Here is a 22,202-nt window from a genome sequence, read left to right as displayed (position 1 = left end):
CAAAGTAGAAAACCCCTCGATGCGATTACCGTTTTTACTGATGCCTCAGGAAAAAGTAAAAAGTCCGTGGTCACATGGAAAAATCCAAAGACGCAAAAGTGGGAATCTGACATCGAGGTAATCCAGGGATCACCACAAGTAGCTGAATTAGCAGCTGTTGTTAGAGCATTTGAGAGGTTCAAAGAACCCTTTAATTTGGTCACAGACTCAGCATATGTAGCTGGAGTAACTGTTAGAGCTGAGCATGCTCTCCTAAAAGAAATCTCAAACAAGAAAATTTATGATTTACTCTCAAAATTAATTTATCTGGTTTCCCACAGAGAGCATCCCTATTTTGTCATGCATGTGAGGTCACATACAAACCTGCCAGGATTTATTGCAGAAGGTAATCGTAGAGCTGATGCTCTGGCTATGCCAGCAGACATAGTTCTATCAGCCGACTTACCAAAGCTCCCCCAAGTTTTTGAACAAGCAAAATTGAGCCATGCCATGTACCATCAAAATATTCCCGCTCTTATCCGCATGTTCCATCTGTCGCGGACACAGGCAAAAGCAATAGTGGCAACATGTCCCAACTGCCAGAAGCTACAGCTTCCATCACTGGGCATGGGGGTCAATCCCAGAGGTATTAATAGCGGTGAAGTGTGGCAAATGGACGTCACACATTTCCCTGAATTTGGGAGATTAAAATACGTTCATGTTTCTATTGATACCTTCTCTGGTGCTATGTATGCCTCTGCACATGCAGGTGAAAAGGCTAAGGACGTTGAAAAACATCTTGTCCAAGCTTTTGCTGTGCTCGGTATACCTGAGGAGATAAAAACTGATAATGGACCTGCCTACACCTCCCAGGAGTTTAAAAACTTTCGTCAGCAGTGGGGATTTCGACATGTTACAGGTATTCCTCACTCCCCAACTGGACAAGGCATTGTTGAACGTGCCCATCAAACCCTCAAGCGAATGCTGCTACAACAATCAGGGACCACCAAACTCAACTCACCTGTCCTCAGACTCAGCAAAGCACTGTTTACCATAAACTTCCTGAATGGCACCTTTGAGGATCCAAACCCTCCCATCTATCGTCATTTCCAGAACACCAGGAGACAGAAACTGCAGGAAAATCCAGAAGTCCTGATCCGGGACCCAGAGACTCAAAAAATCCAAGGACCGTACAAACTTGTGACTTGGGGACGTGGGTATGCCAGTGAATCTACCCCTCAAGGACTGAGATGGATCCCAGGGAAGTGGGTAAAACCTTATGTCACTTCCTCAAAAGTTAAGGAGGTTAAAACTGCCTCCTGGAAGAGACGCCGTAAAAAGAATCCTGATTTTGCACCTTCATGTAAACCCCCTACTGCAGATCTTTATGTTAATCCCTTAAGTTAAGTTGCACTGTTTTGCACTCAGGTTTTTGCACTGTATTTTGTAAATCTTTGTCCTGATACTCCATACCATAGATGTCCTGACTAAACCCCTGAGTTTTGACTGGGGAACTAGTTTAAAGGCATCCTAGGTACTGTCGAGTTGTAGGGACGATAGATTACAATTATATTTTGCACTATTGTTTTGTTACTGTTCTATGCACTTTTAAGTTACTAAGAGTTACAACCCAGCTTTAAAGAAAAAAAAATAGGGAATTGTTGCTGCCTGTTTTGAGCTTCCCATCCCCCCTCCCAAAGACATGTGCTCCGAGTTCTTTTGTTCCAAGCGCGGGCAAAGCCGAATGTAACTCAGACTCTTCAGCAGTGTCTGATTGGCCGCTCACCCCGGGTCCGCCCCCAGTCATCCCCTTGCCCCTTCTCCGAATAAAAAGATGGTCGAGGGGAGGCAAAGGCTCTCTCTCAGCTCAGCTACCTTCCTGTAAACATCTCTGGTCGTCTGTCTCATTTGAAGGCTTCTAACTGCAGGGAATTGAGCGAGCAGGGAGCTATATTTCTCCCTCTTTGCTTCTGCTGATGGTATTTGCTTTGCAGCTGATTCAGGTACCGATTTTAGAGCTACTAAAGTGCTAGATTGCCCGTGCTACCTCTCAAGGCTGCTCGAGGCTTTCTAAGGCATTGAAAAACAAGCGCTAGCCGGTATAAAGCTGAAAAGATACCTTTACATGGTTCTATCACAGGTCTGCTCAAAGAATGATGGCACATTCCCCTCCTCCAGACAGTATTTCTGATCATGACATCTCCTCTCCACCATTCTTCGTACCTTCAGGTACCTCCTACAATCTATTCTCACTCTCAAACTTAATTGCTACAGTGGGGTGGGATGGGGTATCAGGCCTGATTTCTGCACTTACATCACCCCTCTTTACCTACTTTAACAGCCCTTATCGTGCTTTTCTTTAAGTGCCCTTTCAGGTTGTCCAACTCCAGACATACCCACAAGAAACAGATTTGAGAACATTTACATAGACAATGCCCATGGGGACTCCTTGCACTGTGAGTCTTTCTCGTTCCATTTGAAACATAATTTAGAACATTTATCTTTCATTTTATTGTCTCATCCTGTTTTTGAGAAGTTCTCCAGGAATAAACTACTGAAGCTTTTGTTTGTTGTCTGGTTTTGTTGGGATTTTTTTTAACTTTACTTGTTATTTGCCCCTGGTCACTAGAGGTCCTGGGCAACTCTGAGTTAGATTGATTTCTATTAGAAGTTTGCATGGGACAAAAATTAATATTGATTAATAAAGCTCAAATTCCTTCAAACCCTATGAAGAACAAAGTTTCTAAATTGGCTGCAAAATGAAAATGTGCTAAAGTGGTAGCACATTTTTCATTTCTCTGAACTGTTTCATTTTTATTGTCAGTTCACTGACACAGATTTTCTCTAAAACAGAATTTAAGCAAGATTTCACAAAATAATTTGTTTTAAAACTGCATTTTGTCCTTGAAGATGTCCATGTCTTAGTTTTTCTAGACACCTCTAAATCTCTACCTTAAAAACATTTGCAATTCAGAGCGAGAAGAGAAAAATTAAGATAAAAACAAACAAATTTAATTACAAACTTGCACAGTGAAGTTGTGCTCAGAAAATGAGATATCTCCTCTGCTACCCCACTAACCCCAGCAGCAATTCTACCTGTCGAAAAGTTACTACCTAATATTTTGGTTCTTTGTGACTGTTACTCTTTCCTTTCAAATACCTTACAAAATATGTTCAGAAGAAATTCCAAAGCAAATGATAGGCACATTAGCACTCTTTCCCGCATTAATCTCTCTTATTAACTGCAGTAATATTATCAATATATCAAAACTCAACCTACAGAAATTAACCTAACATTTATTTATTTATTCATTCATCACTTACAAGCATATGACACTCCCTCTACTTCAATCCTTGGGATAAAAATGTGATTATCTTGGTATCCCCAGAGGTCAAGCTGTGACAGCAAATCATTTGATGCCCATGCCAAAGTTATTTCAAAGAGATTGTGTATCACAGCCCTTGACACTAGCTCAGGCTCCCAGTGACAGCCAAGCAAAGCACTGGTTTGATCAGTTCATAACCACAGGGCTACTCTATCACCTCTCACAAATAATGTCAGGATACTGTGTTTTCCCCAAAATTCTATTAACTCATCAATGAAACTGTTCATTCTGAGCTCTCCTTCCTAGACAATAAAAGAAGAGATGAATTTACAAAACATAGTTTTTGTTAATAACTAAAATACTGTTTGTAAGACTATATGTTCTCAAAATTTCAGGCAATATTTTAATGGACCTTAAGATCCATTTTGACTCTAATGTTTTCTGAGACAGTAAATATTTTTGAGGAACAAATATCAGCAACATCATTTCCTACACTAAGAGATGAAGAATATTTGTGAAGTATAACTGCAGTATAAATACCCAAAACAAAAGTAAGTTTCACTCTATAGCACTGAAGTGATACCAAAGAGTTCTCAAAATACAGTGTGCATCTCCCAAAATCGTTTGAAATCCCCTAAAACGGGACCACCCTTCAAAATCACAAATGGTGCAGACCGAGCATTGTTAACCAGCAGACAAAAAGCCCCATCACATCCTACCAGTAAACTGGAGTTCAGGTGTGATGCACAGCAACAGCTAAGATTTCATATTTGACAGTGCAACTCCAGCAATACCCCATGTAATGTGAGGAATATCAAGCACTAATTTAATACAGAGTGAAGCAAAACTCAGAAACTTTCAGAATTCTGCAGAGCTGCTAAAGGATGGACATGAGACAAGCCACTCCAATGCATGGTATAGCACTAACATGTCTAAAAATACAAGTCTCCCATACAGGAAAGAACATACATGCATGCAAGGTCAATAAGAAAACCCTTTCTATCATGAACACACAGATTCCTGACAAACACGGTGTACATTTGGCCCTACTAATTTAAACTACAATCTCCAAGAGAGAATTCATTTGATTGAGAAATCCCATCATTGATGTATCTATAAACTTTCTGATCACTACACTAATCCATAGCTCTGATTCAATATTCTATTATAAACCTTTCAAACACAACTCCTAAGAATAAACTTGAATATTTGTTGCCCTGTTTCTTTTCTTTCCCCTTAGCACTCCATATGACTAGAATGGTCATTTGACCTATATAAACACTTTTTTTTTCTTCTCCATGCTTCCTCCTGTCTCAAAAAACCCATGCAAAGTGTAAAATGACTGTGAAATCAGGCCCTGCCAGAGACAGGGATGAAAGAATGCACGTGGAAGGGAGCGCCTACGGGTTTGTTGTAAGCAGTAACGGAGTTATTAAAGGAGAGTTCACTGTTTTGAGGACAAGGTCTGCTCTCCACTCCTCATGTCAGGCTATTTAGGATACTCAACTTCCCAACATTTAGCAGAACCCAGCCTCTAACCTCTCCCATAATTCCAGCCCCCTTCAAGTCATGCACATTTGCTTACTCAAATACTTAGAAAGCCCTGTCAACAGAAGCAAGGCAGACACACATTGATAAAAGTATTTAGAGACCAAATCATCAAATTTAAATACAAAACAAACAAAAGACAGGCAGTGATGTCACTTGCTATAGAAAGCTTTAGGGACATTCAAAGAGGAAAATCATGTTTCATTTAAAAATGCAACAAAACTAATGGACAGATAATGGACATGGCATCCTAAAAAAAAAATAAAAACACCAACAAAAAAGCCCCGTATAATTTTAAGCAATGTTGGGGGGGGGGGGGGGGGGGGGAACAACAGGAAAAGCACAAGATTTTATAAAACCCAACCCAAAATATTTCAGTAAGGCACAATATTTGTTACAGCACCATGACTAGATTATTATGATGACGAAAACTGACGCAATTTTAATCTGAAACATACTAAATTAAATTCAGCTGAAATATGAAAATCTGGCTTCAAGTACGGATAAGTTATTAAATATTAAATAAAGCAACTGTTTTCCCAGCTACTAAAATGCACTTCCATGCGTGGTTTTTTTCATTTATTTTCCCTTCTTTTCACCAAATCCTCATTTTCTCAGGGGCACTAGAGGAGCGGGGGAGGGTGGGTGGAATTTAAAGCTCTCCAAATTAAAGATTAAAAAACCAATTCGTTTCAGGACCTCTATTTGAGGAAGTGAGATTTCAGACGTATAGTCTTCATATTCACTGCGAAATCCTTGGGTCCCAAGGGAAGACACAATAAACACGGCTCTAGAAACCAAACACACGGCTCTCCGGCCCCGCCGAGGAGGAACAGGAGCGAGAGGAGGAAAAGAGGGAAGGGACGAGTGGCACCGGGAAGCCCCGGACCCCCTGCCCACGCGGAGGCCACACGGGCCGGGAGCGACGGCCGGGAACAAAGCGCCGGGGAGGGGCAGCGCGGAAGGGAGGCGTGCGTGGGGGCACAGCGGCAGGTCAGGGCTCACCCGGGCCTGTCGCTCCAGCTGTGAGTGGAGGCTGGAGCCCTGCAGCCGCTGCACGACCCTCGCGATGGTGAGGGACAGCCCGCGGTCCGGGTCGAGCATCGCGGCCCCCGCCCGGCCGGGCCGCCTTCGCCGCCGCACCGCCGCGTTACCCGGCAACGGCGGCAGCGGGCGCCCCTCTGCGGCTGCGTCCGGGCGGGAAGCGGCGCCGCACTGGAAGGTTCCCCGCCGCCCCGCTCTGAAGGGGGAGGAAGCCGCCAAGAGTCGTAGATGCTCGTGGTCGAAAGGAACGACCTAAGTCAGAGGGTCCGCAAACAATCAGAAAGTTTTAGTAGCAAACTACTGGAAAGCGTTATGCCCTGACCTACTATGTAAGGACAGAACGAACAGCAGGCAGGGAGGCAGGAAGGCAGGAAGGCAGGACGAGTCCTGAGTCCTGGGCGGATACCTTTTTATGGACAGGTTTCTCCGACCCGAAGACATGTTTCTGTGTGCTTCTTGAGGGATACAAGTCGGCCTGTACTGATGCGGAGTTTTATTGCACTTTTGGGTATTTTACCCTTGTCTGCTCAGCATGGTGAGGTGTTAGCTCGGGCTCGGTACCGGGAGCCGACACAGTCCCCATCTAAGCCGAGCAGGTGTGCGGCGCTATGTGCACCTCCCTGCATGATATACCTGCATGGAACTTTATTTAGCTCTTCTGGCAAAATCTGTTCCTATGTGCATCAGCAGCAGAACCATGTAATCAAATTTTTACTTAATAAACTAATTTACTGAGTCAGAATACCGACTTTTAAAGTCCTAGAATGATTAATAAATAAGCTAAGAGAGGAGATAACATGGAAAAGCCGATCATTGACCTCCAAAGCATTAGGACCCATTTTCAACTCTGAGGATGACCTCTGTAAAACAAAGAATGTTTCAAGATTCTGAAACATCAGGAGTAACTTTTTCACTGTTGGGAGTGACAGATATGAGGAAATGATAGCTGTCATCAGTTGTGTCAGTAAAAAAAAAAAAACAACTACATATAGTGGGTATAAAAATGCACCTGAACTCATTTGTCTGCAACCAGTTTTGACTTATCTGTGAGCATTTCTGGATAAAATGAAGTTTAAAGAACAGTAATAGAAGATCAGAGATAAGGTTCTTTAATGAACTGTAGAGAAACCTGAAAAAGTCACTTATGCTAATCAAAATACTGAGGAGATGTTGCTTCTCAGTTCCTGGAGAGCATGGGGAAATAAAGTGCCCAGTTGTCTATCAGTACGTTGAATGTCTATTCTGATTTACTTCAGGTTTTCTGTCAATTCTTTTCTTACATGCATGTATGAATTTAGGGGCAACAGTGAGCACGGGGGTTTTTTTCTGTGTATAGAGAGAGTTAATGAAATTTTTGTCTACAGTCCCAACTGAACAAGCATACAAAGTGTAATAGCTTTCTGTGCTAGTTCTTAAAAAGTCTGCAAAATGTTCCCATACACAGAGTACCTCTCCTTATTTTGTTTTGGGTTTTTTGTTGGTTTGTTTGTTTTTTTTTTAATTGACAAAGATCATTTGTTTGTGTAGGAACTTCACCTGCTAAGAAAAGCACATGCAGAAAACTGGAGCATAAGCTCTGAAGGTCAGTAGCTGAAATCCAGAATTTTACATTTCAGCTGCAAGTGTGAGAGAAAGCCCTCCCTCCTTGCCTGGCACAGTCTTCAGCAGCATTTTCCTTTCCAGTTTGTGAGTGAACCTGTGAACTGCTACAGGGATGGCAGTCTTACATTGTGTTTGGTGAGCGTGTTTGACACAGGGCTGCTTGACATGTGAGGACTCAGAGTTGGGTACATTCCTACTGGTAGCACAACGCAGTCTCTGGATGCTTTCCATGTGATCTGCAGGCACCGTGTTCGGCCACATGGCAGGTCGTGGAGTGGGACAGAAGCCACAACACCTTGCTGATTAGAAATGTGTGTTTCCCTGCTACAGGGGAATATGGGGAAATGATACATCAGGTGAGTTTCATGTGGAATGCATAAGACTTTGAAGGTCTGCAAAAGCCATCCTGATGTCTATAGGTCAAGAAAACAGGACAAAAAACTAATGTTAGCAGCAGATGAGTAATTTCCTGAAACTGACTACCTCTGCTCCAAGTTTGCCTTTGTAACCCTCTGCGTGTATACATCTGTCACTCTTCATTCCCTGTTTTCTTAGGCTATTTCCAGTCTGGTTTCCTTCCACTGGGTTTCCCTTTGGTCAATTACATTTCCAGTATGGGTTGGAAAACTTACTTTCTGTAAATGCCAATCCAAGCTAAAAAGTAAGGCAATATAAAGAGAGAATCTACAGAATCTTACCAAGTGCTGTTAACAGCTTCTTGTGTATCCCTACCATATCTAGTTAAGAAATCTCATGCTTAAGTGTGTGCTCCTTTCTTGTTTCCTTACAAGGAGTGTACTGCATAGCAGCTTGAGAAATACAGGGTCGTTGTTAAAAAATATCACTTAAATAACAGGCATTGGCAGAAATCCCAACTAATGCTTTAGCCTATCCCCCTGGTATCACATGACTGGTTTAACTTGGTTCATGTGATAAGTTTTTGACAATTACGGCTTTTTCATCATGATTTACTTTTAAACTGCAAGTAAGCAACTGCAGTACAGTCAGCATAGAGTGGTTTTATGATGTCCAGTACCACATACCAGAGGTAGCTTGTTGGTTTTATCTGGAGGTCTGGTGTAGATGTCATAGTTTTTCTGTTTTGGGTTGTTGGTCTTTCCCTCTCAGTGTCTCAGTCTTACACCCCTGACCACCAATTTTCTTCCCTTTGTATTTCTCCTCCATTTGCAGCTGCAGTGCTCTACAGTGTTATACCTTTGTTTACTGTGTTTTGTGCCAAGTTACTTCACTTAACTGTTCTTGATACTGGTATCCCAAGTGTCTTTTATTAATCTGCCTTGACGGGTCTGGAAAGCATCGAGAATTTGGCAATGGAAAGTAAAAATTACATAGTCAATCAGCTTGGCTTTTTCCATGTAATATGTTAGTTGACCTAATATCAAACAGGGCTGTCTGCAGCTATCACTAAAGGAGGCAGTGGTGTTGTATGACAGATAATGGGTGAGGGAAGACAACAAAATCCCAGCAAGGTCAATAAAATCCCAACAGTCCCAATCACAAAATCCCAGCAGCCAGCAAAATCCTAGCACTTCCAGTCAGCTGCTCACAAGACTCTCTTCCCCTAAGGAATTCACAACACCCATGCTGCCCTGATCCCATCTTCACCTTTCATTCTGTTGCTGTGAGAAATGCCAAGTCATGAAGTCTCCTCTTGGGGCTCCTTTCTCTGCTGGGGGAACAGGGGTGCGGAGGGGCTGTAGGGGGAACACTGCCCCCTCACCTGTTCTGAGGGTGGGTGCCTTCATGCACTTAGTGCTGGCAGTAAAAGGGAACAAGGTACAGTGCAGATTAGGACTAAGCATGCAATCATTGGGACTTATTACTGTAGGTGAGCCACTTCCCTTTCCTTTGCAGCCTGAGTGCCAAGGGGGTTAATGCTGTCTGGGGAGAGCTGCATATTGCATTCAGCCTGAAAATGTATCATAAATATTGTGTAGCTCTCTAAGTTTTTTTTGTGTTGCATGAGACACTGCCAGGAGGATGATAGTGTGGGCAAACCCTAGTGGCAGTCTGGGTCAAATGTAAGGATGGCTGTGTCCCAGATCAGCCAAGTGCCACAGAAACCTAGGTTTAGGGAAAACAATCAAACAAACAAAAAACAAACAGAAAACCCCCAAACAAACCAAAACCAAATCAAAACCAAAAAACAACAACAACCCAACAACTTTCTATTTTCTGCCAAAACAGAAGGATAAGACATTAGAGGAAAAAACCTCAACAAACTCAAACAAAAGCTACACACATCCTCCCTTACTCCCCAAACCCTCCAAATCCACCTTTCTTCAGACAGGGTACTTTTATCCCCGTTCAGATAAACTGGATTTTTTGTGTAGTTGGTTAGTGTTCTTTTCATCTAAAAGCTACTCCTGGCCAAAACTTCACGTCTTCTTTCTCCACTTGGAACTATTTTAATTCATGAGGGCTTAAAATCCATAACCTCAGTCCTCCATTTCAAGCCATTATCAGAACTTCACTTGTGAACTAAAGTGTCAGGTTCCAATAGATTTCTCATCCGAGCAGGTACTTTCCGAGAATATCATATTCAGTCTTTTATTGGGTGTGCTCACCCTTTATATTAGACAAATGTATATTAAACTTTAATCTCTGTTATGGGCCAATCCTGCAAGATCCCCTTTATAATATCCACTGGTTCCCTTGTGCAGTCAGAATCATGATATATTGTTTGGAACTGATAACAGAGGAATGACAAAAGAAGAAAGTTCTGCCAGTGACTCACCCTCCTGACTTTCAAACTTTATTCAAATTACCAAAAAGTGACTGTGTATTTTGACAAGTTTCAATACTTTCTTTAAAATAATCAGTTCCTGTGGAGTAATGAGATTTTTTCCCCCCCCAATACCACTGATGCAATCTGAAGAACTGAGGAAGTTTAGATGATGTATCTTCACTTATCAGAGCAGAAAACATCTCTTACTGCAGACTGTTGTTCATGAGACATAATGTATTGTCTCTAATATGTTGCTGAACTTGAGAGTTAGTCTTTGACTACCAGTGATATCAAGGATTATCAGTCTAGTTTTACGAGTTTCTCATTGCTTCAATTCTTTATTTTAGGTAATTTCCTACCAAACCTTGGCTTTAGATAGGTGTAAGCCTCCCTCGAGTGGACCATGTACCTCAGGTCATAATATCTATTACTGGTACTTTTTTGTAGCATTTCTGAGTCATAGCAGGAACTGTGAGTTATCGAATATGTAACAAAACTAACATGCACAAAGTCCCTAGTTTTTCTAGTGTTATTAGATTTAGTCAATTTTTCATGTGTTCTCTTATTAGTCAAGTAACACGGGGTTTAGCAGTAATATTCTGTTTCTTCTGGTTGGTAAAATCCCACATGTGCACCGTGCATTAAGATATAATTACGCCAACGTAGGATTTCTTGGACTTAAAGCAGAAATGGAGTCTTTTGATCTAGATACACACTGAAGAGAAACACATGCTGAATCACTAGTACAGTTTATACACTGAGTAGTTTATGCAATTCCTTCATGGTATATATATTTTGTATCTTTAAATTGTATATTCAGCTGAGAGCAAGTCTGTCGGGAAATTTACACAACTATTGCACTTAGCCAAACCTTTTAAAAGACATGATTCAGCATTCCTGAACAAGCATTTTCTCAATTCACACACAGCAGCTTACTTTAGCTATTTCTTTTAAGGTTTTTACAAACGTTAGCCAATTGGTCTGTAAGGAAGAAATGCAGTAAAAAGAACTGTCTCAGTAGATCCTTAGTTAACATCTCCATGTCAGAGCTTACAGGTGTGTGGGTGTGCTAGGGTGAGATTCTGTGTTCTTTTCAAACCTATGGACGCCAGTGGGTCTATGTGATCAAAATGTAAGTAGAATTTGGTTCTTGTCTGTCACAAGAAGTATGCTCTTTTTAAAAACAGAAACAATCTGATCTAGTGGGTGGCATCCCTGCCCTTGGAGGGGGGGATTGGAACTAGATGATCTTTAGGGTTCCTTCCAACCCAAGCCTTTCTATGATGCTATGAAAATGTCTAAAAACATATGTGTGGTGATGTTTTATATCTACTTTTGAAAAATATCAAACCTTCTCATTCTCTGTTTATTTGTTACACAATATTGAGCATTACTCTACTGAAATAGCTTCTCAATGCTATATCCTATATTATTGCAGTAGGAGAATTTGTCTTCTGTGGAAAACATAATAAATGTTTTAAGGTAGTCTGTTATACTTTTGTTCACTGCCTGAAATATATACAATTTACTACTCAGTCATATCAGTGTGTGTTGCAAGTCTTCAACAACCAGCAGACCACCTTGGATACATTATTTAGTGTCTAGATCATAGCTGCCTTCTCCTTAATCATTAAGAGGTAGAACTATAAACTTCAGTGGCAGAACAAGGATCTCTTCTTGGATACTTTTTATTCTTCTGATTAAGATTTGATGACAAAGTTGATTAATCCTTTCTCTTCTTTTTTTTTTTTTTTTTTTTTTTTTGTTCCATGTGAAGGATTATTCCATTGTTTCATTTTCTTGTTTGATAAATTTTCAAATAGACGATTCAAAAGTGAAGAACAAACCTAGAGGAACTAGAAACTCTTGAAGGGTTTTTGTAATGGTTATGGTTAACCAGCTACTGTAACTGTTCAAAGGAACAATCTAGTTTAAGTCATAAAGATTTTTACTTCCATTAAAAGGATTTTTCAGATATCTTTTACCTTAATTTCTGCTTCCTTAACTTGATGTCTGCTCTGTTGGAAAGACAGCTGGAAGTGCCACAAAAAGGAAATGCTGAACGAGCAGAACATAGCAAGCAGAACCTTCATAAATTTCTCCGTTTTGTCTCCCGTGATGGTGCTTTCCTTTCCCTGTACTGACAAATGCCGTATATCATCGAAAGGGAGCACCAGGCACTGATTAATATCATCACCAGCTATGGACTAGAATCTTCTCTGACACATCTCAGGCCATGGTGGGGGCCTAAAGAATCCTATGTTGAAATACTTGCAGTTGTCCTATATTAATTCAAAAGAGATTGTCAAAATGTAAAACTGAGCCCTAATTTCTAAATTTCTACCGTTTCTCTGTTTATATGAAGGAATACATTATTGCAGAAAATTATCTGAAACACTGGTTACTAATACTGCCTGTTACAGGAATTGTTGTGCATATATGAAACACAATTAAATGATCAAGCTTTTTCTGTGGAAATAAGTTCATTATAATAACATGCTCAAGAATTCGCCCAAAAAAGAGTGGAACAGTGAGATAGAAGAGCACACATATGTGAAGCACAGCTCTGAAAGCTGGATTCAGAGCCATTGAGTAGCAGACTACCCTGCTTTCACTAAGCCAAAGCATATAAATTAATATACGGATCTGCTTAAAGGAAAAATTACACCAAAATATTATACACAGCTCTAGGGAGGACAGACAAACCCAAATGATTTGATTTCAGATGAAGCTCTGCACATGGAAACCAAAAATTTTAAATATAAAAATGCAGTTAGGTTTTCTGGTTTGCATCACTGTTTAGAGGTCTGTGAAGAAATCTTTGAAATGCACAACAAATTTGCTAAATTAAAAAAAGGACAGAGGTAGTACCTAAAAAATTGTATTATTTTGTTAATTACAGGATACAGGCTTGAATCTTACAATCTATATTGCAACATGTCCCCAGAAAGACGAGGAAGGAAAATTAGAAAACATTCACAAAGGTGAATGTGCTAAAGGGCTCAGGAAGGGTTGAAATAAATTGTATTTATTGCAAAAAAGAAAGTGAAGAGACAAGGTATGAAACTGATAAACCAAAAACTGTACAGCCTAGCTGAGACTATCAGTCATTAATATGAGTAAGCAGTCATATAGCAATGCAATTTATCATTGATCACTTTCGTTCTTCATAGGAAGGACCCCTGTGGCCAGCATTCCTATCCACTGTTTAGCGAAGAACACATTTTCCAGAGCAGATGGGATAAAATGTGCTCTGAGCTTAAATAAATACATGTATACACTCTAGTAGCTAGTGTGGATAAAATTTCCTGGTCTTTGTCTGAAACTGCGTCAAGGCTTGCACTCATAGAGAGTAGAGCAGGGTGAATTTCTGCTGGACAGTATATAGCAACAACCTAAAATATAGAATTAAAATACCTCATTGGTGTTGTTCAACAGCAGAAGGGCTTTTCATTTTGGCAAAATTAGGCTAATAAAAAAAGCAGCATAATAAAGGTTTAGATCAAAGGTGTGATACATAAGCTTGTCTCCCCACATATGTATTGGCATACAGGGAAATAACAGCATGAGATCATCACAGAATCACAGAATATCCTGAGTTGGAAGGGACCCATCAGGATCATCGACTCCAGCTCCAGACCCTGCACAGCACCATCCCCAAGAGTCACACCATGTGCCCGGGAGTATTGTCCAAATATTTCTTGAGCTCGGTCAGACTTGGTGCTGTGACCACTTCCCTGGGGAGCCTGTTCCAGTGCCCAGCCTCCCTCTGAGTGAAGAACCTCTTCCTGATATCCAACCTAAACCTCCCCTGACACAACTTCATGACATGGACTCTTTGAAGGAAGCTACTTTTAAAATGTAGGGTTGGGGGTTTTTTTTTCCAGATATATCTATGAGGTTTGCAGCAATATTATGGATGGGACAAAACTTTAAAAAGCTTGTAGAACAGGCTTGGTAGGGGATTTGTTGGAGAAAATGTATATATGGATGTTGATTTTATGATCAAATATTCAGATAGAAAAACACTTTACTTTGGCATCATTATTCAGTGGTTTAGGACACCAAAACCCCCCAAGTATCTATAGCCATGCAATGGTTTTAACTTCTAGTGAAATGTAACTGTGACATGAGTTAATATCCTTTTTTCTTTAAAATATTTTTTTAAAATATCCTTGTGTAGCAAGATACTACTAGCTTTCATAACTTTATCCAAGAGGCACAAATCTTTGAGACTTAACCATTTATTTCCTCCTTAAAGCTGGAAATAACACCACTGTTGGGAATACTGAATCCAGCTCAGTTGGGTTGCCTAAGAGATGGACACTCCAGACCTAAGGTGCCTTTTTCAAATTCACAGTTTTGGTTAAGTTGGCCTAAAGGAGGAGAAATCTACACACAAATAGGATGGGCAATAAGTAAAGAAGCACTCATGAGGATGCACTGAAGAAGGAACAGAAGTTGTTACCATGCCACTAACTAAATGAGCCACCATGTCAGGATGACGGAAAAAGTGCAAGCAAGGAAAAATCCTGGGGTTTTTTCTCATTCCCCTGTACTTTTAAGGGAAATGAAACTTACTGCCTTCTTGATAAGTAAGCTGGATTTCATCAAAAACTATCAATTTGTACTGCCAGTTTCTTCTCAAACAGCATTAAATCTGTAAGGCCTTGGATATTTAGTAACACGTCAGAACACAAGGATAAAAGTTTCCTATTATTTTAGGTTGGATAATATTGTATATGTCCTACAGTCATGTTCCACCGTGGGGAACTGCGTAGAGTTACTTTAAAAATGGGTGGTTGGGAACGAAATTAAGCCAAACGAGTAAAACGTTGTATCTGAAAAACCGTTTATTGGTAACAAAAAGGAGAAGGAAAAGGAGTTGCCCAAACGAAAGAGGGCTAGAAGAGACAGGCAAGAAATGAAAATGGAAAAGGAGTGGGGGAGATGAGAGAGAGCGGACAGAGAGAAAAAGAGGGCGTTACCAGCAGCAAGGCAGGGCAGTGCTGTCGGTGTCCAGGCGGCCCCCCGGACACGCAGGTGAGCTCGCTGCCTGCCTGTGGCCGCCCGTGGCTCTGACCGAGCCTGCGCGGCTCCCGCCGGGGCGCGGCTCCCGCGGCGACGGCAGCGGACACGCGGGGAGAGGGCGCTCGGACGGGAGGAGCAGGACCCTGGACAGGGTCGCGGCGACCGCCTGGATCGGGGCGGCAGGGAAGGAAGCAGGCAGCCCAGGCAAGGATGCGGGGCAAAGTGGTCAGGGGCACAGGAAGGCTGGACAGGTGTGAGGGCGAACCAGCGAGGGCAGGAGAGCCAGAAGGCAGGCTGGGGCCAGGGCAAAGCAGGGAGCGAGCCCCAGCGAGCAGCAGCGAGCCTTGCTGCAGTTGGGTTTTAGAGGCCCCTGGCCCCTCCCAAAGTCTGCCCGAGGACAGGGAACCATTGTCCCCGTCCAACTTTGCTGTGCCGTCCATTGGTGGAGGCCTGTTCGCGCCCTGATCGGAGCAGCCCCTCCGCAGTGTCTCCCGCCGCCTCCTGGGGGTGTTGCCAGGCGAGGGCTCCGCAGAGACCAGGCTTCCCCCGCTCCTGGCTGCCCCTGCCAGCGGCAGGCGTACGCTCCCTCCCCCACGTGCCTCTGACAGCCCTGACAACCAGAGCTTAGGCAAACTAAAATGTCTGAATTCAAACTAAATTGGCTCCTTACACCTGCCATCTACTCCTCTAGAAACAGAAAATGAAAATTTATTTACCAATTTGTATCATGATCTCATTTTTTAGAATTTATTTGAATATTTCCGACATGATCCAATTTGAAATTTCCAGCTTTCTCCTTATAAGGTCTTGTGAAAAAGATATTCTGGTATGAAATGGCTCAGTTTAACAGCTAATGAAATAGCGTGTTACCTTTTTTTTTTTTTTTACCAGAACATTCCTTTTTGGCTCCTGATAGCTTTCATTAGCATTCATTGAGGATTAAGTGAAGATTTTGGGGAGGTCTGTCTTACAAAGAATAAAATTGCAGCTGATAATTCTGACTTTCTAAATGAAATATAAATTGGAATTAAAGAGATAAGATCACTGTTAGATTAGGGTTTGAGCAGGATTATACTTCCAATACCACTGGGTTTAAAACCAGAGTGGGTTACAGTAGAATCTGGGAGCATTTCACTAGCATATTGCTTAGAATATTTTAAAAACCCTTTACTTGCTTCAGGAACTTCAGTCAGCAAAGCTTGTAAAAACAAAACTCTAACTGTTACTGCTCTTTTGTAATTATCTCATCAGAAATACCTTTCCTACTTCAATTCATTCCCTTTTCCCACATTGTAGGATTGCAAAATGAATGTGTTAGAATAAAAGAAGAACATTGTGAAGAGATGAGGTATCCAAGAAGGGACACAGTAGCCACAATTCGTGTATGATCTGTGACTCTGTGTTCTGCACTGCTTTTTCTGTACAAAGCACACTTAGCACCAGTGCAGGTGGTGCTGGAAAGGGCCAAACCAGAATGCATGAAATTGCAAATATAATGACTATATAATATAAAAAATATAATATAATGCAATATATAATGGCAAATATAATGAGATAATGACTTCAGGCACACACACAAAAGTGTTAGAAAAAAATATCCAGTTAATTGCAGTCAGTCTACTGCAAATTTTCAAATGTTTGTTAAAGTGAAATCAAGAGCGTAGCACGTACCTTTTCTATATACAAGGATTACATCCCAGAGATCCGACTTATATGCTTTATTTATATACCCTGGATATTTGGGCACACCACAGTAGCCTGACTGAATCTGACTGTCAAAAAGTGAGTGTAGAGAATTCACAGCAGAGTTTGTCCTTGGACTTTTGTTTCTCCCTTCTTTTGAGAGTTGAGACTTCTTGGCAGATTCAAAACAGTTTTGTAATGTAAGCAAAGATTAAACAATGAAAATTAATTTAAACTTAGATACTTTCAGTCACGTTAACTCCCTGCACAATGTAATATTGTATAAACATGAGCAAATTGCCCAAATTGACTATGGCAATTGTTCCTCAGCATATGTTTTCTTAAGGATTATATAGACAAAAGCGTGGCAAGTAAGGCCAACAGTACTATCGTTTAACGGCCCATCTGTGCTGAAACTCTGGAAAGTATTATTTTCAGTGTTTCAGTATTTTAATAATGTTTTGAAATCACTATCAAATACTTCCAGGACAGCTTAGCACAATAATTAAAAGAAATTGAGTATTTTTTGTCATTATGGACTTGACCTGCCTCCCTCGGTTTCTCAGAAAATTATAACTGACAACGTTCTACATACAGCATTATACCTATCAAAGAAGTCCAAAATGTGAAGAGCATTTAGCTAATTTACAAATAAAGCTAAACATTCCAGAAATTAAGATCTAGAGGAGAACTTCAGCTGGGGTAAATTGTCTTTGCTCCTGAAGGTCTCCCTGTATCTCATCTTACTGGGTTCAATGATTAGTCCAAACTGCCAGCTGACAGAGTTCCATTTAACTGAAAAAACTGGTCTGGAGATTGTCACAGTAGAAGAACAAGAGTCAAACAATAAAATACTTGTGTACAACAAAACGCAGGCCATGAGCCTAATTTAAAATCTTACTTTCATTATATAAGCCCACAATTTGAAGGGGACAACCTGTCATTTCTCTGTCTGAGTACCCTTCCGTGTAAAATCACGACAATGGGAAACCAGCAAAATTCTGGACATCACATCATCTTTTGCTTTTCTTTTTGTTAGATCAAAATCCTACTTTGGTTATGTACTTTCAAGGAGTGTTGTTTCGTTGTGGGCTTTGCTGGTAGGGGTTTATAGAGTGCAGTAGCTGTCTGTGTTATACCAGTAGTAATGGTAGATTGGTCTTCTAATGGAGAGACATTTTTCAATGCCTTCTAAAGTTTTTGTTCTTTACCCTCACTTCATGGTTTGAATTGTTTCAAATGACTAAAATTCATACTTAGAATTCAGTTGTTGGGAAGTTTAGCCAGTTACCCTTTAAAATGAGTCTATGTGCTCTCTTCAGTTACAGAATAACAGAGAATCCATCAAAATAGAATAAAGTGGTATATTCCATTTTTTGTGCAGACTTGTGCAAATTTATGTCAAATCAGATGACTGGTCATAGGAAGCTTATGTTTCCTATAAAAAATGGAAACTTTTAAAGAATGACTGTTGATAATTAAATTTATTATTTTTATGTAAGTGTAATTTCCAGTATTTGTCTAATAGAGATGATGCCTCTCTTGCTTCCCATGTCTTGGGTTCCCTTAAAACAAGGATTAGATAACTCTTGGGAACTCAGATGTCAGTGAACAGATTTCAGTAATGTTACCTTATGGGACTTTATCATCAACAGAAACTGATAGCCCTATAAAAATGTTGATGTTAGATGAGATGTCATGGAACACAAAGTAATTTCTCTCTGTACATAGTAAGACACACAAACTTTGGGATCTTAAATTAAAGCCCTGGCTTCAGACATGCTGGTACCAATTCATCCAATAATACATTAGCTGACCTTCTCTATTTCCTCCCTGCTAATTGCACAGCCAGTCTCTAAATTGCTTAGTTGGTCTTGCGAAATTAACATCTCTTTATCTAATTCTGTGGAAATATGGAAATCCATTTGATCTTAATGTCATGAGGACAGCATGGCTTCTTTTGAGAGCAGAGTATCAGGCAGCAGCAGTCTGAAAAGACTGCCTTGCTTTTCCCAACTTTTCCACTTTCCCACTGAGTGGCCTGTGCCAAATACTTCGCTTTGTTTTTTCCATCTTTAACTTGAAACTCATAGCAGCTGCAGTTAACATAACTAACTTCTTTAATAAATCTCTGTGAGACATACTAATGAAAATCTCTTGTGGTAAAATAGCTGTGACTTTGTTATGTGGCCAACTGGAATCCTAAAATAAAACACTATGGTTCTCAGATGTTACAGGTGGGGGTTTATTTAGCAGCCTGTTGAAGTTTTGAACTTCGTTAAGGAGTTGAGTACTGTTAAGAAGAGTTATACCATTGTGTTGCTGACATTATAACCTATTGGGGTTGTTTTTGGTGACAACCCCTGATCTTTTATCTTTGTTACAGCCGCTACTGTACCTCAGAAAAGTTTCAGACAACCGGTACCTTAGAACATGGGATGGATTTTGACTTTGACTGATGCTGGTCTAGTATGCAAAGATATGCTCAAAGGAGAACATTAATGGTACCAGCACTTGATAGTGTTAATATAATCCAAAAAAAGTGACCTCTTGGGCCATGTGTTGATGCAGGTTACTTGGCATGGGGTTCTAGCACATAATATACCTGCAGGATAAGGGTATGCAGAGCTATTTTCTTGCATCTCTAGCTTAAATCTTGAACTGTTTTTTTCCTAGCAAATTAATATTCACAGGGTGAAGGAAAACAACAGGGTTGTACAACATCATGTATAGTCTGCAAAAGAAATGAGCATCTTTTAAAAATATCTATGTTCCTCTTTCATTGGGTGTGTATTCATTCCTTATAGCACTTATGTCTCCATTTGATAAGACACACAAAGAAAAAGGATCACCCTCAGTTGTTCAGAGAGCATTAATGTAACTTCTCCTCTCAATTTTTAATAGTTAGAGCACCAGATGTGTTGGGCGAGGACATGCATCTGAGCTCAGTGACAGGCTGAGAAGGGCTGACATGAGTAGCAACATGCTAAACCATTTGGGAGGAATGAGTAGATAGTGAATCATCCCAGACTTCAGTAATGTCACAGGGTGTCAGAAGGATTTTTATGAGATCTTATGTTACACTGGACAAACGATTTACACATATTTCTTTGAAGCAGTTTCCCTAAATTGTATACAAATTTGCATAGAAATCTCTGGAGCAGAAATCCCTTTCATGCTGGAAGCCCACAGAAACTTTACCGTGAGTATGAAATTGGACCTGAGAATTTACAGAGACAATATGCTTTATTCATCCTGTTCATCAGAGAGCCTTGAACACTGTACAGAACTCACAGCCATCACCTGGGAGGTCTCATTTCCTCTCTTCTGAGGAAGGTGGTAGGACAGGCTGCCTGGATGCCCTTGAAGGCGTAAGGACCAGCTGTATTGCATCTCACAGGGAGGTCAGGTAGATGGTACTGCAAACATGCAAGTTGAAACACTATGAGTTGGCACATCAAAAGAATGAAAAGTGGTCACGCCCAAACAATTTTAAAGGTACCTTGAGATGTGTTTCAATAATAACATGACCTAAATACATAGACTTTCATCATTGAAGACCTGTGGAGTCTTCCAGAGATTTATTAAGCAACTTGTCACATAATACATGACCTTTGCAGAAGCACTGCAGGGGCAGCAGGAGCAGCAAATTGTTTGCCTTTGATCCCATCCATGGTTGGTGAATGGTATTTCAGAAATTACTGATGGTACAACAAAGTGTGCTGAAGTAAATTTCATTATTATGTTATTGAGTTCAGATCAGTATGAAATAAATTGTTTAAATGCAGATACTGTGAGACACTGATAGGACTCAGGCTCAGATCACCTTGAAAAGTTTATGATAAATGTGTTCCTGAGAATTCTGTGTGTTCTCCAAAAGTGTGGCCTGGTCCTGATCTCCCTGTAGTTTGTGCCTGTGAGAGTAACTCCACTGAATCAGAGACCTAATGCCAGCATAAACCTGGCAAGTGAGAACAGAAGTAGACCGTGACTTTCCATATATGTTTTTTCTAACTAGTTTATTTTATTTCATTTTTCAGGACAAAAAATATATGGGAGCAAACCTAAAACTGTTAGTAAGTTTGACACCAGATAAAGATATGTTTTTCCAAATTCATCATTTTACAAGTGGACTTTCTATTTAAATTAAGTAAAGATCTTTGTCAAATTAATGAAAAAACGGAGCACATTATTCTTCAGGAAAAAAGAATGAGGTAACTAAATTGACGTGGTTTAGTTTTGGATGAGAAAAGATACACATGGCAGGAAATTACAGAGCACAGCAACTGTTTTGGCTGCAAAGGCAGTGAGTTTGGTATATGACATTACAGGGGAGAATAAGATAAAGACTAGAATTAAAAGGAAAAAAAAAGGCAGATTCTTTTGTTATCATGGATTAGCAAGCCTCCTTCAAATATAGGGAAAAGTATTTTTGTACACTTTTGTCCAAACTACCTACACAGTCATATTAAGGTACCTAAGGTATTTCTTAATTAAAAAATAATTTTATTAATAAATCGCTGTTGCTAATAAAGCTGCCAGCTCAAGGGAAGTTCTTGCCTAAAACTTTCAACATCCCAAATAATGCATGATTAAGTTCAAATGGGACAGACACCCAGGTTTTTGTTTCTCCTAAATTATAAAATTAAGTCTGCAATGAGCAAGCATTTCATTAAAACCTCCTTTTTTTCCTCTCCTGAAACTTGCAGGGAGACAATGAGGTGATATTGATCTGTATGGAGAGTGATCTGTCATGCAGTTAGCTAAATGTAGTGTAGAGAAATGATATTATAAAGGCAACTCAGAAGTGTCCAAACATGAGGACTATTGGCTGTACATTTGAGTAAATCTATGCAAAATAAAAGCCTGGAAAATAAAACTCTTTGATCTTGATATGTTTCATACAGAAATCCACTCCAAAAGGGGAGTCAAGAGTTCATAGCAAATTCTTCCTCATTTACTCTGGCAATTTAACCAGCAGATGCTGAATCGAGCTCAGCCCAGGACCAGATGGTATTCATCCAGAACTTCTAAAGGAAATAGTAAAATTATTAACCATGATGTGCAATCTATTGTTTAGAACTATGCTGTTGCCAGGGAAAAAAAATTGTGTAAATGTGATGCCAGTGTTTAAAAAGGACTCCAGGGGGACTAAACCCTCGGTAAGCCAGTCTGTAAGCCTGGCATTCAGAGAAGGAAAACTGGTGAGGACTCTAATAACAGATAAAAATCTTTGGTTG

The 22,202-nt window shown here is 40.4% G+C and overlaps 1 protein-coding gene across 2 annotated transcripts in view; it reads right to left on the bottom strand.

The window, feature by feature from the left end:
- The window catches only part of TBC1D19 (TBC1 domain family member 19), a 53,699-nt gene extending 47,683 nt beyond the window's left edge, over nt 1-6,016 (bottom strand). For both annotated transcript variants that reach the window (XM_048304817.1, XM_048304819.1), the window contains exon 1: nt 5,859-6,016. In XM_048304817.1, coding sequence (XP_048160774.1) covers nt 5,859-5,957 — 99 coding nt within the window. In that variant the 5' untranslated portion in view covers nt 5,958-6,016. The remainder of the gene's footprint in view (nt 1-5,858) is intronic.
- Between the last annotated feature and the right edge of the window lie 16,186 nt (nt 6,017-22,202).

This window comes from Corvus hawaiiensis, chromosome 5 (assembly GCF_020740725.1).
Source record: "Corvus hawaiiensis isolate bCorHaw1 chromosome 5, bCorHaw1.pri.cur, whole genome shotgun sequence".
NCBI lineage: Eukaryota > Metazoa > Chordata > Aves > Passeriformes > Corvidae > Corvus > Corvus hawaiiensis.
The sequence above is the reverse complement of the archived record's forward strand: the minus strand, read 5'-3'. Positions and strand labels throughout refer to the sequence as shown.